Raw genomic sequence first — 14,849 nt, 5'->3', positions numbered from 1 at the left:
ATGCGCATATTCCCCTTTCATTTTCCTGTTCATGGGAAAACAGGCTTCATAGGTGTATTACATGAATCAATCAGTTTTTATTCAAGGCTTCATAATATCATGAGTAGAATAGCTGTAGTCCCAGTTGTAAATGATCTTATAGAATACTGGAGAAATTTCACAGTCATTTTAAAGCTACCTAGAAATTATTTAGGCTTACATTTTTGAGGGGCTAATGGCTTTCAGGAAGTAATAGGTTAATAGACATGTGCTTGTGTTGATATTACTGTTCTCTATCTAATGGCTTGTTCATTAACTCATGACTGTGGTCTTAATTGGGTGCTGTTCATACATAAACAATAGTGTTTTGGTGTCTGGCAGTGTGATCAGCATCTTTTGCTATTCCCTGAGGCTAAGAGATTTTTGGTTTTTAAAACTCTCATTAAGCAACCCTAGGGAAGAGAAGACAGAGTTCTTCCTGGCTCTGAAAATGCACACCACCATGGGTTCTTTGGAAGCAGACTGTCAAAGATGCAACTTACTAATAAAATGATCCTTGACACATAACTCTGATTTTCTTTTAAAATTTATTTATTTACTTATTTGAGAAAGAGAGAGAGAAAGAGAGAGAATGGACATGCCAGGGCCTCTAACAACTGCATGCAAACATACTACAGACACATGCACCGCTTTGTCTATTTGGCTTTATGTGGATAGTGGAGAATCAAACCTGGGTTCTTAAGCTTTGAAGGCTAGTGGTTTAACCACTAAGCCATCTCTCCAGCCCATACTCTGATTTTATTAAACCTAGTTTTCTCATCTGTCTAATGGGCTATAATCATGCAACATAGAACTGAGACAATAACAAGATAAAAACTGAATCTAAGCATCCTTAAAAAAAAATGAACCAAATCCGAATTGCATGCATTGTTTCTGTGCTTTACTTGTGCCTACTATGGGCTTCCAATTTTCTCTTGCTGGGATGGAAAGTTTCCATGGTAGCATAAACTCCATTCAGGTTTAGTCCTAGTATTAATGAATTAGCCTGAATGCCTTTTCAATTTCAGAATGATAGCATAATTATTTTTGTATGCTGAGATCCTGGGCAAGGAGTGGAAGGAAGATGGAGGTAAATGTGGAAGTTTGAGTATTAATGTAGAATACATGAAGACGGGTTGGTACCTATATGTTTTTCACATGTCAGTATTTTAACTTGAGGTTTTGAAAGTTGGTTAGGTTTCTGTCACCTTAAAAATCCCCAACATATGGACTGGAGAAATGGCTCAGTGGTTAAGTCACTTGTCTGCAAAGCCTAATGACCTGGTTTTGATTCCTTAGTACTCACATGGAGCCAGATGTACAAAATAGTTCATACCTCTGGAGTTTGTTTGCAGCAGTTGAAGACCCTGAGGCACCCATTCTCTCTCCCACTCCCTCTTGCTCCATGCAAAACAAATAAAAAATATTTTTTAAACTACTCAACATAACCATTGTATAAAGAGGAAAGATTTGTTTTGGCTTCTTCTTTTAGATGTCTCGGGCCACTGTCAGCCTTTGGTGGTAAGGAAGCAGATCATGGCAGGGTCATAAGATAAAGCTAAACGGTTCTATTCATGAAGAAGAAGTAAAACCAAGAAAAACAAAGGGAGGACAAGGTCCATTATCTCAGGCATACTCTCTGTGACCTAAAAACTTCCCCCTAGGCCTCATCTCAAGTTTCTATCACATCCTGATAGAACCAAACTGTAGACCAAGCCTTTAATAGGCAGACCTGTAGGGGGACTTCAGTTTCAAACTATAAAAGTGAACCAGCAAGAACAGACAACAGTTGCTGACCAATGGATCAGCCATTGTTTTTATTGTCCATGGAGCACATTTTTAAAGTACTATTTATTTATTTGTTCATGAGAGAGAGAGAGAGAAAGAGAGAATGGTTACACCAGTGCCTCCAGTCACTACAAACAAACTCCAGACGTGTGCACCCCCTTGTACATCTGGCTCACGTGGGTCATGGGGAATCGAACCATGGTCCCGAGGCTTCACAGGCAAACGCCTTAACCACTAAGCCATTTCCCCTGCCCCCACAGAGCACATTTTTAAGACCATGTTTTCAGTGCAAAGAATGCTACTATTCCTTATTTCCACCTTTGTAAATTTCTAAACATTCCTGAACACTTAAAAGGACAGTCTTATCTTAACGTGTACAGCTCTTTAGAGTTTTGTCCTTTTTTTCCTTTAGGTAAATGCACAAGGCAGGACCTAGCTCCTGCCCATAGTGAAAGAAAGGTAAGACATTCAGGAGGTTGCTCACTTTCCTAGTTGGTGACCCATCACGATGATCTGGAAGTAAACAGAACAGGAGAATGGTCGGCTTTCATGACAGCTATAGATAGTTCTTTGATCCATGGAAATGAAATCACACATTTAGCAGCTCTTATTTTCAGTGGAACCTGTATCTTTTAGACATGCTCTGGGAAATGAAGGGGATATCTACAGACATGTGTATTGTTCTGTATTCTTTCACCTGCTTGCAATATAACCTGCGATTGTTGGAATGGGAAAGAGAATAAAACGTGGTTAACAGCAGGGAACCTCAGAGTTACGGGACTCTGGAGCCACATTGCATTCTCTATTAACCTGCAGAACCACATGGCTCCTGTGTGGCTGGTAGACTTGAGTATAATGCTGTATTCATAGACAGCAATCAGAAGTCTTAAAGAGCCACCAATTAACGATAAAGGGACCCATGTGACTGGAGAGCTGTGGTGGGAAAATCACTGCCATAGAGAAATAAATGCATGAAATTAGAGTTATCCCAACTCAAACTGTACTTACATTTCTTTTCACAAATATTGCCATCTGTGTTAGAAATCTATAGAATGTTCTTTGTGTGTGTGGTGTAGTCAGATGCAAGTATACTCGTGCACAAATGAGACAGTCAGACGTATGTCTGTCTTTCACTATCACTCTTTTGCTTTACCTTCTTTTATAAATATTTAATTTAATTTATTTATTTGACAGAGAAAAATAGGCAGAGAGAGGGAAAGAGAGAGGGAGCGAATGGGCATGTCAGGGCCTTCAGCCACTACAAACGAACTCCAGACACATGTGCACCTTGTGCATCTGGCTTACATGGGTCCTAGGGAATTGAACCTGGATCCTTTGGCTTTTCAGGTGAGAGCCTTAGTGGCTAAGCCATTTCTTCAGCTCCTTACTTTCTTAAAATAGAGTCTCTCACTAAAGAAGAGCAGGGAGCCCCAGAGATCCTTCTGCCTCTACCCCCTCGGTTCTGGGATTGTAGGTATACCCAGCTCTTCTTTATGTAAAACGTTTTATTTTACTTTTTTGAAAATTTTTAATTGTTAAATATATGTAACATAGATTTTTATCATTCATTTCCAAGCAGGGAGGGAGGGGAAGAGAGAGAGAGAAAATGAGATAGAGCTTTCTTTTTTTTTAATATATTTTTAAAAATTTATTTATTTGAGAGTGACAGACACAGAGAGAAAGACAGATAGAGGGAGAGAGAGAGAATGGGTGCGCCAGGGTTTCCAGCCTCTGCAAACGAACTCCAGACACGTGCGCCCCCTTGTGCTTCTGGCTAACGTGGACCTGGGGAGCTGAGCCTCGAACCAAAGTCCGTAGGCTTCACAGGCAAGCGCTTAACCGCTAAGCCATCTCTCCAGCCCGAGATAGAGCTTTCTTACATTGCCTTCCCTCTTATAATAACTCTTCTTAATTAAAATAAATCTCATAACTTACCCTTCTCTGAGTCCGTGTTTTCCATTCTTTGTAATGGGGATAAGAACTTGAGATTCAAGAGCTACAGGTGTGGGAGTTTTAATCCCAACTTAGCCCTCTCTCCTACATTAAAGAGAAATGAGCAAAGCTTTCGGCGGCTGTGTTGGGTGAATTGTGAAATGGACACTTTAGGGCTCTCAATTGAGTGGCCATATTATCTTTTCTCAGAAGAGATTCCCTGAATGCCACCACTTTGCAGCAGGCTAAAGAATTCGGCACGGCTCGCAAGAAGCAGAGTGGAACTTTGGCAGCTCCACGGTGCTCAGGAAACCAGGGAAGGACAGAAGGCAGGAATGGCAGGAGCAAGAGAGAGCCTGAGTGGATGCTGAAGGACTAAGGGGCATTTCTAGCCTGGCGGGTGTGCACAGAGCTTTCTGGAGCTAAACTTTTGAAAATCAAGGTCAAGGTTTCTCTGTAATTAAAAAAAAAAAAAAAAGCCTCACTTAGGAGGCAGGAAACTCTTGATACATTTGCAGACCAAAGAGGAGTCAGACTTCAGGCTGTTCTCCACTTATGAAATTTGCCCAGGGTTGAGGCTTTGTAGGGTACAATGTGAGAGAGGTACCAGAGAAAAGTTCTCACAGTGCTCTAGGGTCTGTCAAGGCTGAGTAGAAAAGGCTAACACTTAGGCAAATGTCTGGGAAAAGCCACATCACAAACAAATGAATGTCATTCATATCTGCTCAGAACAGGTACCACAGCCTACGTATGTTTACACAACAGAAACTGGCTTTCTCACAGCTCTGGAGTTGGAAGGCCAAGGTCCAGATGCTGGTAGGGTTGGTTTCCTTGAGGCTCGAGGCCTGCTCTTCTTGCCTTGCAAATAGGAGCTCGTGCTGCCCTTTCCCATACCCTTTCTTCTGTACATGAAGAAGTACATGGTCTTCTTTGTGGTAGTACCTTTATTAATATTATTCTTATTATAAGAACAGTCCTGTTGTTATGGAAGACTTGGAGATTTTTGTCAATATGCCAATTTACACAAATGCGCCAATAAATTTGGGGTATTCTGGGTCCTTGTCTTATGAATTTAAATAATTAAACACCATAGACCAGAGGATAAGAGATTTTACTGGATTAAGAGAAGGAAAGAGAAGAAAGTGCAGAGAGCTTCTGCTGTGTAGAAGGCAGGAGGGGTAGAGAGCCCATGGGGGTCTAGGGGTCCCATAGGCCCATCATACTAACACAGGCAGGTTGGGATGAGAAAGGATTATCAAAACAGGAACCTGGACGTTCAGGAGAGATGAAAAGTCATAAAGTGACTATATCCACCTGGTAATACTTTATTTATAATTTTGTGGTGAGCTTTACCGTCAGGCTTGAGTGTGTCTGAGAGAGAGAGAGAGAGAGGGAGGGAGAGAGAGAGAGAGCTGATTGGACTGGACTTAGGAGGCTGGCTCAGGAAGACGTCTATACACCTGACTGGGGCGGTGTGGAGAGCTGATTGAATAAGACTGGATCAGATGCTGAATTCCGGTTCTGATGAAGCAGCCAGGACGTGTGACATCTTTTTGGTTCCCTCTTTGGGCCCATTAACTGGCTACCTGAAAATAAAGCTACCTGACTAATTCCCATCACTATTGGCCTCAGGGGTCTCATTTGACTTTATCAGCTTATTAAAGATCTTATCTTCAAATATGGTCATTCTCTGAGGTACTGAGAGTTAGGACTCCAATGTAGGAATTTAGGAAAAACAATTCATTTAATACTAAATTCTAATAAAGTTCCAGCCTGTCTGACTGGATTGGTTAGCACAACCATCCCTACACATACTGTAAAGCCTATCTATCCAGGTTTGATTCCCCAGCATCTAAGTAAAGCCAGATACACAAAGTGGCTCCGTGCATCTGGAGTTCATTAGTAGTGGCTAGAAGCCCTGGCTCACCAATCCACACCCCTCCCCTCATCCCTCTTCCTCTTCATGCAAATAAGTAAAATAAAGAATAAGTAAATAAATATTTTGAAAATGCTAAATACCTTCATAGTAAAAAAAATCAATCATTCTTTTTTTTTTTTTTTTTTTTTTTTTGGTTTTTTGAGTTAGGGTCTCACTCTGGCTCAGGCTGACCTGGAATTCACTATGTAGTCTCAGAGTGGCCTCGAACTCTCAGCGATCCTCCTACCTCTGCCTCCCGAGTGCTGGGATTAAAGGCGTGCGCCACCACGCCCGGCTTCATCCCATTTCTTTATGTCAAGCTTCAGTATAAATGAGTATCCTCTGCTCTTGCTGGAGACCCATTTCATTCATCAGCCTTTCTCTGACCCAAAGCATCTCAAACATATATGTGAGGATGATGTGGGAAGCTTATTAAAATGCAGACTTATGTGCTATGTCTAAGATAAACATGAGATTCAGTATTTCCTTCCTTCCTCTCAGTTCTTAGGTTTAAACAGTCTAAGGTTCTACCATGGACCTACATCTTTCATGTGAGATGTTAGATTTTAGCAAACTGCTTGGGCGTGGTCTGAAAACCATTCTCTGACCAGCTGCAAGCAAATCAGGTCAGAATGAGTATACACACTCGGGTTTAAGAATAATTGCCTCTGGGGTGTGTGTGCACGTGTGTGTGTGTGTGTGTGTGTGTGTGTGTTTCAAAGGGAACCTTCTTGGTCATCACATGACATCTCTGATATCTTGCATAGGACTTGGTGCTAGCCTAGGTAATATTCCCCATATTTTAGATTAGTAGTTCTATAAAAAGTGGCTGCATATTACACTTCAATAGAGAATAAACTAAAAGATACTAACACTTGGATACTTCCAGATATCTACTTAATTATTTAATTATCTTAGGGTGTAGTTTATGAATTGACATTAAATGAACACAGAAGATATGTTCATCAATTCTAAATTGTTGTCAAGGTTACTTTGGGCATTATGTGTCTCCGAGAGACTCATATGTTAAAGTCCTGGCTGGATATAGGACCTTGTAGAAGGAAGTTAGGTCACCCGGGACGCAGCCTTAAAAGGGACATTAGGACCTTGGCAGCTTCCTTTACCTTTCTTCCATGGCACAGACTGACCTTATGTATTACTGTCGCCTCCTTGATGTCCTGTCCTGCAGCCAGCCCAAAGCAGCAGGGCCAAACAAGCATAGAATGACTCACTGAAACCATGAGCCAAAACAAACCTTTTTCTCCTTTTAAGTTAATAGTCTCTGTTATTTTATTACAGCAACCTAAAGCTAACACATACAGTTAATGACAATTACTTTAGAGTAATACTATTTTGGGTTTTCACTAAAATGACTATAGGCTTTTTTTTTTCTTTTTAATTTTTTTGTTTATTCATTTGAGAGGAACACAGAGAGAGGGAGAAAGAGGCAGAGACAGAGAGAGGGAGAATGGGTTTCCAGGGCCTCCAGCCACTGCAAACGAACTCCAGATGCTTGTGCCCCCTTGTGCATCTGTCTAACGTAGGTCCTGGGGAACTGAGCCTTGAACTGGGGTCCTTAGGCTTCACAGGCAAGTGCTTAACCGCTAAGCCATCTCTCTAGCCCTGTAGGCTTGTTTTGACTCACCTACTTTTTTTTTCTTAAAGTGGGTATGCTTCCAGTAATGAGCAATAAATACTAATAATAGCCCACCTGCAAAAACAAAAAGAAAGAAAGAAAAGAAAAGAAAAGAAAAGAAAAAAAGTAGAATTAAGCTATTCTTGATAGTTAAGTGGTTTTTCTCAGGAATTTTTGGATCATCTGGAGTTTGATAGCAGTTGTCCTTTATATACTGGGGATATGACTTTCATGTCACTACGGTCCACTCCTAATTCCTACTGGATCTTATTCCCAGAGCACTGCTTTTAGTAACAGAACCTTCCACTGTCACCTATGAGCTTGTGTGTTGTTAACAATACCTCTCTCTTCATTTCTGAAATAGTCAGCTACCCAGTTAAGTTTATATTCAAAGGCACTTTCAAATATGCCTCTCAGGGATTCTTGAAATTACATCTTTTTACTGCATAGGGTTTCTCACCCCTCATTCTGAGATCTGTGGTCTCAATTATTCATTGATTATATATATATCATTTTCTCTACCAAAAATAATTAGATGATTGCCCAACCATTATCTCAGAGTCACAGATAGCTTTTTTTTTTAATATTTATTTGAGAGACAGAGAAAGAAGGCGAGAGAGAGAATGGGTGTGCAAGGGCCTCCAATACAATATACAGACACATATGACACCTTGTGTATCTGGCTTACATAGGTACTGGGGCCCAGGTCCTTTGGCTATGCAGCAAGCACCTTAACCAGCTAGGCCATCTGCCCAGCCATCACTGATAGGTTTTTAACAACTGAAGGTTCTTAACAATTTAATGGAAAGTTTGAATTTTAATCATTCCTTCCTTATGGGGAAACACACATGCACACGTGCACGAGTAGTTTTTAGTCTTTAACTCTCTGTAACGCCCAGTGTTTAGAGTAGTGATTGGCTCACCATCAGTGCTTAGTGTCTGCTTGCTGAGCTTGAAACAGGAGAACCAGGGTTTAATATTTGCTGCTTGGCTTTAGCTCCTCCTAGTCATAAACTAAACTTTCATTTAGCATGAATGAGAGCTCTAAATTATATAGTCTGCTGCTATGAATGTAAACATCCAAGCATCTCAGCGTACTGGAAGCTCATTTCTTGATTACTGTGGGAGGGAGAATCTGGAAGTGGACCTCGAGAGTCTCCCCATCATGTACGTTCCTGCATGACTATAATAAGTCATTTTCTCTCATGGTTACAGTATGCTACATGGCCCAGTTTACTACATGAAAATAGTTATGCATCAGGCCCTTGGTACAGATCCAATCATAACACACACACACACACACACACACACACACACACACACACACACAATGCTTAATGTATACATATGCCAAAGCATTATATGATTTTAAAATTATATATATATGTATAATTTCTACATATATATATGTGTGTGTGTGTGTGTGTGTGTGTGTGTATGTATAATTTCTACATTTTATATATCAGTTAAAACAAGTTGAAGAGAAAGGATCTTTTGAGGAGAACCTGACCTACTCAAATAAGCCTGTAGGAGAGAATGCATTCTTCCTGGAGTCAAGGATCTGCACATGAGTACTTGGTACAAAAGGAATTTTCTCCATTTTGATCTTAAGATGGAAGAGGTCACATAGTAAGGAGTGCAGCCTCGTACTCTCTGACAGTTTAAGTTAGCCCTGCTGACAACTGTCTGGAAAATAAGTATCTCTGTTCTAAGCTGCAGAAAATGCAGAAAATGCAGTTCTTAGTCACAGTCTGAGGGAGGCTAGTGGCAGCTTTCTCTAGTGGACTCTCCAAATGAGGGCGTAGTCATTGCCCCCTTGACTTTAGCCTTGTGAATTCTGCAAGAAGACTGAGCCACACCATGCCTGGCATTCTCAGTACAGAGCTGTAAACAAATAAAAGAAAGAACTGGGTGTGTGGTTACTTGTTACAAACCAGCAAAAAATAACACTAATAGACTAAGGCATTATTAGTGATGGTTGGCAGATGTTCTTTCTTTCTCATGGTTATTTGTTGACCTGTTATTTGTTGATCAGTTACTGCCAGAGAGTAGGTGGCTTAACTTCTGGCCATTCAAAGAAGAAAGAGAGGGCTGGGGAGATAGCCTAGTGGTTAAAGTACCTGCCTGTGAAGCCAAAAGACCAAGGTTTGATTCCTCAGGACCCATGTAAGCCAGATACATGAGGTTGTGCATGCATCTGGAGTTCATTTGCAGTGGCTAGAGGCCCTGGCATGCCCATTCTCTGTCTATGTCTATCTGCTACTCTCTCTTTCTCCCCCTCAAATAAATAAATAAAAACATTAACAGAAGAAGATGAAAGAGATAGTGGAGAGGTTATATTAGTCCCACTTCTGGAGACTATAATATGGGATTACCAGACATCACTGATGTATATGCTGAGATGGAGGGGTCTATTTAGAGGTGTATATCTGAATGAAAGGGGTCTTGGGAGACATAATTTCAACTGAGCAGTTTCTTTCCAGAATATTCCTTCTGTAGATGAGGTCTAAATACATTCCCCCACCACAAAAGTATGTTTAAATATTAAGGTAGCTATGAGCCCTGTTCCAAATAGCATAAGTGGCTATGGTGATATTCTAAAACATGAGTTAAAGTACATAGAGAATTAGAACAATGTTTGCCTTGTAAAGTGAAGGCAATGGTCTCCATGTTGCATTCGATTTTAGAGATGTTACGAATGATGAGTACAGAGGAGCTGAGTTCTCTTCTTCTCAGTGATATTCCTCCATACGAGCCCCTGCGTTCCCCCTGTGCCCTGTGTCCAGCTGTGTCTGTATAGAGGAGACTTTTCCTTCCTCATCTACTAGTGCAGAAATATCCCCACCTGAGGTCCAGGACTGTCAGCCCATTCAACTTGACCTTCTCTGATTCTACATCCCCAGCGTAGCTTATTGCCTCATGCTCAGCTTCCCTTCAGTGAAGAGTATAGCTCTGCCCACCCTCTTGACAGCAGTGTCTGTCTCCTCTGTAACAGGGTTGAGCCCTTTAGGGAATTTTCCTCTGTGAGTGTAAGCATGGCACTGCTATGCCCATCCCCTGCAGTGGCATGTTTAGGGCTAGGGGCCATGGAGGATAGCAAGCAGACTCATGGAACCTGATGAGAAAGATAGTATAGCTATCTGCTCTCTGAGTGGGTTTATGTTTCAACATAAACTTAGAAGTATTTTGAACTGTTAGGGTTGATAGAGAAGAAAATTTTATACAAACTTAAGGAATGTTCTAGATGGCGTGTAGAACATGGGCTCCCATGGGGTCACACCTATCACCTGGTCGACCTTGCTTTATTTTGCTAGTTGTAAATGTCTGGACCGAGGAAAGCTGTGAGAACTTTGTGTCATGGGGCCCACATTCTTGGGTTTCAGGAAAAGACAGAGGGGGGCATGGTGAAGACACCCAGGGAGAAAAAGACCAAAAAAGGGAAAATAAATGCCTGAGGAAGGCCAATAGTCCCCAGGAGACGTGACATTATGGTGAACTGAAATATTCCAAATTCCTCGGGAACAGTCTTTGCTTCTCCCCTTCCCCATCCAGATCTGCTCAGACTTCAGTGATGTCAGTGCCTCTTCCCCAGCCTCCCTTATCTCTCTGCAGCTCTCCCTTCCTTCTTTCTTCCCCCATTCTTTGTCTGCCTCGTCTTCTGTCTCATTCCTTTCTCTCTGCTCCTTACTTTCTCTCTCGCTTCCTCCCTGTTAGGGCCCAGGACTATTCCAAGGGCTAAATATTATATAACACATCGACTTAGAGTTTTATTGTTAACCACCTTTTAAAGAACCAATGCAAAGATGAGACATTGGCTTGCAGAGGCTCAGAACTCCCAAGGTGACTTGAGAAGTGTCAGGGTGCTCTGATCCAAAATCTCACCCTGATTTCCTGTTGCCTAGAGTAAATAAAATAAATGGCCAATCACATGACATGACAGATAGTGTTAATATTGGGCCTGATCTATTTCTCCAAGTGTATTCAACTCCAGTCACTTCCTTGCAAGCTCCCTACAGCTCCATCTAAATACAAAATCTTTCCAAACACAGTTGGTCTTTGACAACTCTGCATTACTTGCCTGCTATCTACCAGCCTTCTTGCTTCATCATCCTCTTCCTTGCCTAAAACTACGAGCCACTTTTTAAACTTTTATTTATTTATTTATTTGAGAGAGTTAGAAAGAAAGAGGCAGAGAGAGAGATTATGGGTGCGTCAGGGTCTCCAGCCACTGCAAACAAACTCCAGACACATGTGCCACTTTGTGCATCTGGCTTATGTGGTTCTTGGGGAATCGAATCAAGGTCCTTCGGCTTTGCAGACAAACACCTTAACTGCTAGGCCATCTCTCCAGCTCTGCTAGTAATTTTTTCTTAAACCCAGACCACCTTTTCTGTGAGGTGCTTCTTGATACTCGCAGGCTTATTAGTTACTCTTCAGTCTGAATAATGTTTTACACTTGCTTCATCCTCCAGAAACTGAAGTTCCAAAGAGAAGGAAGGGGCCCTGGGTCACTGGCAAAACTAGTGCTTGCTCCTTAGCTCGTGTTCCCTGCACTGAGGCATGGATATTACCCACGTACCATGACAGCAGTGATGTCGGCTCAAACATTTTGGAAACGTCCATAAATAATATGCCAGCTTAAATATGTATTTCATATGAAAATAATGACTTTTTATTTTTGAGAATTGGCTTACAAAGCTTTACAGTTTCTCTAAATCAGGACCTTTTCTTATGTTATAAGCCTGCCTTGCTATGACATGCAGTGACCAACACACGATTGTTCTGTAAAATAAAAGTGCAAGTGAAGTTCATTATCACTGTCCCATTCCTTTTTCTTTCTCTTCCCTACGTCCTTCATTTTCACACACAAAACCACATACAAATAAGAAGAAAAACTAGTTCATGAGTATGTCTCATTTTCATATATATGACTTTGGGATGGAGAACTTTTTTTCTTCTCTATAGTTTATTAATATTTATAAGGAATAAGGAAAATAATATAAATATGGGGGTTTAATGAGCCATATTGGAAGTGTTAATATTGTAGCTTTGTCAAACATGATATATGTATATATATTCACATGAAATTCATATGAAATATACAATGTGTTAAGCCTCAGTACTTGCTGTCATCTTTTATTTGCAATTGCAAGGATAGCCCCCTTGGAAAATATCCTTTGGCAGTAAATTGAAAACAATGTGCATAAAATGTATAAATGTATTTATATATGGGTGCTGCATATATATATATATATATATATATATATATATATATATATATATATACATATATATATATATATATATACACACACACACATACACATACACACACACTTTCCAGTAAACTATAAGACCGTATTTATGCATACCCTGCATATAGGATATACCCATACCTGCAAGCAATGGCCCACACAGCCCATGATTCACATAATTTACTTATCCTCTGAGGCCAGTGATGGTTCTCATATAATAAGGGCAAACATTGCAATGGAGCCAAAGAACCTTCCTGTAGCTACTAAGTGTCAAAAGCTCTCAACCAATGAACACTCCACCATGTGATTCTGAGCTAAGGATGTTCTATAAATTGTGCTGTTTACTCTGTTGAGATCTCTCCTGTCATTTATTCTGTGCTCTGGTGAGCAATTTGGCATCATAATGATGAAGAAATTGTCTAAGAAATAAGACTGGGTCTGTCATAATGAAACAAAGAATGGGTTTCAAGCTAGAATTTGGAAAAAAAAAAAACACTTTTTGCCATGGCCCATGGCTATTTTCAGAGAAAGAAATGCTATCTTAAAGATACGCAGGCCATAGAAGATGATGGCAGTCTTTTGACGGTGTTAGGGGCATTCCAAGCATCCCTTCTTCCTGGGAGAATTGCCCTGGCATGCCCAGGCATGTCAAGACTTTGAGGGCTTGAAAGTATGACTTACAGAGCTACACTTCGCACAGGACTTTGATAAAATGACCCCCACGAATGTTGTTCCATGAAGATGGATTGGGTTGCCTGTTCCCTGTCCATCCTGCTAAGTAGCCCCTATTCTCAGGGCACAGTTTCCTGTCACTCTGGGTTCACTTAACTGGTTTATCTCATCTTAATTTCAAAGAAAGTCACACTAGAATCAAATGCTTTATTTCATTAAGCTTTAAATAATCTTCATTTTTTTTTTCATTTAAAACATTTTTCTTTTTCCTTAAACAAGCTGAACTCATTAGTTACACATGAGATTCAGACAATCTGGAACGAGGAGGAGTGCCAATTGTTTGCAAAGTCCCTGGTGATTCTCATGGACAGCAGGGTGGAGAATCATTACTCGATGGAAGACAGATTTCTCTTCATTCAAGGGATTCATATTTCCTTTGAGCGTTCACATGGGAAGCTCTCCCAGATGACTGTTTGCTCGACACCTTTGTCCCCCTCCCATGTGAGAATTAGTTTTGAAATTTCAAAATTAATTCAGATGTTAGTGTTCTGTCATTTGGCCCAGAGTGTTCATGTGGGAAGGATCTCCTATAAAGATTGTGGGCTTTGCTGCTCATTCAGAGCATATTTATTGAGCCTGCTTGGCATTACTTCACACTAACTCTATCCTTTCCCTTGAAACTTGAATGAAGGCATCTTTTTGAAGAGATTAAAGTTGATTCACCTAAATCCTGGACAGCTATCTATGATAAGGAGGTGACGGGTGAGGATTGACACTGCTTTGTCTACTTAGAAAGATCAGGAAGTTTTAAAACCGTAAAAGGAGAGTTTTATTGCCGTCCAGTGGGTATCTGGGGCGGACGCCTTCATTACTGATTAACCAAACAACTTGAATTGATACCAGATGAAGAAAGTAGACGCCCCGCTGAGAAGCCTCTGGGGAAGTTTCTCCTCCAAAGTCTCATGGGAAATGTTTGTCTTCCTTCTCCAGGTCCGAACCAGTGTCCTTCCTGAACTCAAGGATCCCCAGCCAGAAGTTGGGGTAAGTAGTTCGTAAATTTCTAAGTGGTATACATGTCATTTGTAAGTTAATCATCTCCTGTGTTCTCTGGCTTCCTGCCTGGCTGGTAGCTGACCGATATCGTGGAGTTAGCAGGGTGTGGCTGTTTGAAGAGACACCATCTCTTGTCTCTTGGAAATGGTTCACTCTCAAATAAGTTTGTGTTCCCTGCAGCTGGCTAGAGATCTCCCTGAAGGTAGATGAATTGTAACTCACAGCCAGGACTCGTGAGCCGCTAGGAAGCATGGATGGGAGATTTGTGGTAGAGGAAGAGGAAGGACAGGGAAGTAGCCAGGAGAATATGGTTTCTTCTGTTTCCTGTCTTGTCAACGGTAGATTGTAGTTCATGCAAGTGTTCAGTGCAGTGTAGAGAGAGCCCACTCAGGTCTCCCTGTTGCATTAGAAACATTGCATGGCATCTCCAGTACCCACGAATGGCAAGTGGAAGCAGGCATGTGGCAGGGTTCTGTTCTCTGCGTAGACAAGGCTGGAGCCTGTGGATAGATACAGCTCGCCAGGCTGAGTCCCCGAGATTTTTGTATTTGGAGAGGTGATGAGTCCATAAGTAAAT

General features: G+C 41.1%; 1 protein-coding gene across 1 annotated transcript in view; it reads left to right on the top strand.

Annotated features, from left to right (window-relative positions):
* Positions 1-14,849, top strand: part of Inpp4b (inositol polyphosphate-4-phosphatase type II B) — a 507,192-nt gene that overhangs the window by 202,066 nt on the left and 290,277 nt on the right. Inside the window, exon 7 of the mRNA XM_004655836.3 lies at positions 14,210-14,260. Within this exon, the coding sequence (XP_004655893.2) occupies positions 14,210-14,260 (51 nt within the window). The remainder of the gene's footprint in view (positions 1-14,209; positions 14,261-14,849) is intronic.

The sequence above is a fragment of the Jaculus jaculus genome, chromosome 12 (assembly GCF_020740685.1).
Source record: "Jaculus jaculus isolate mJacJac1 chromosome 12, mJacJac1.mat.Y.cur, whole genome shotgun sequence".
Lineage (NCBI taxonomy): Eukaryota > Metazoa > Chordata > Mammalia > Rodentia > Dipodidae > Jaculus > Jaculus jaculus.
The sequence above is the reverse complement of the archived record's forward strand: the minus strand, read 5'-3'. Positions and strand labels throughout refer to the sequence as shown.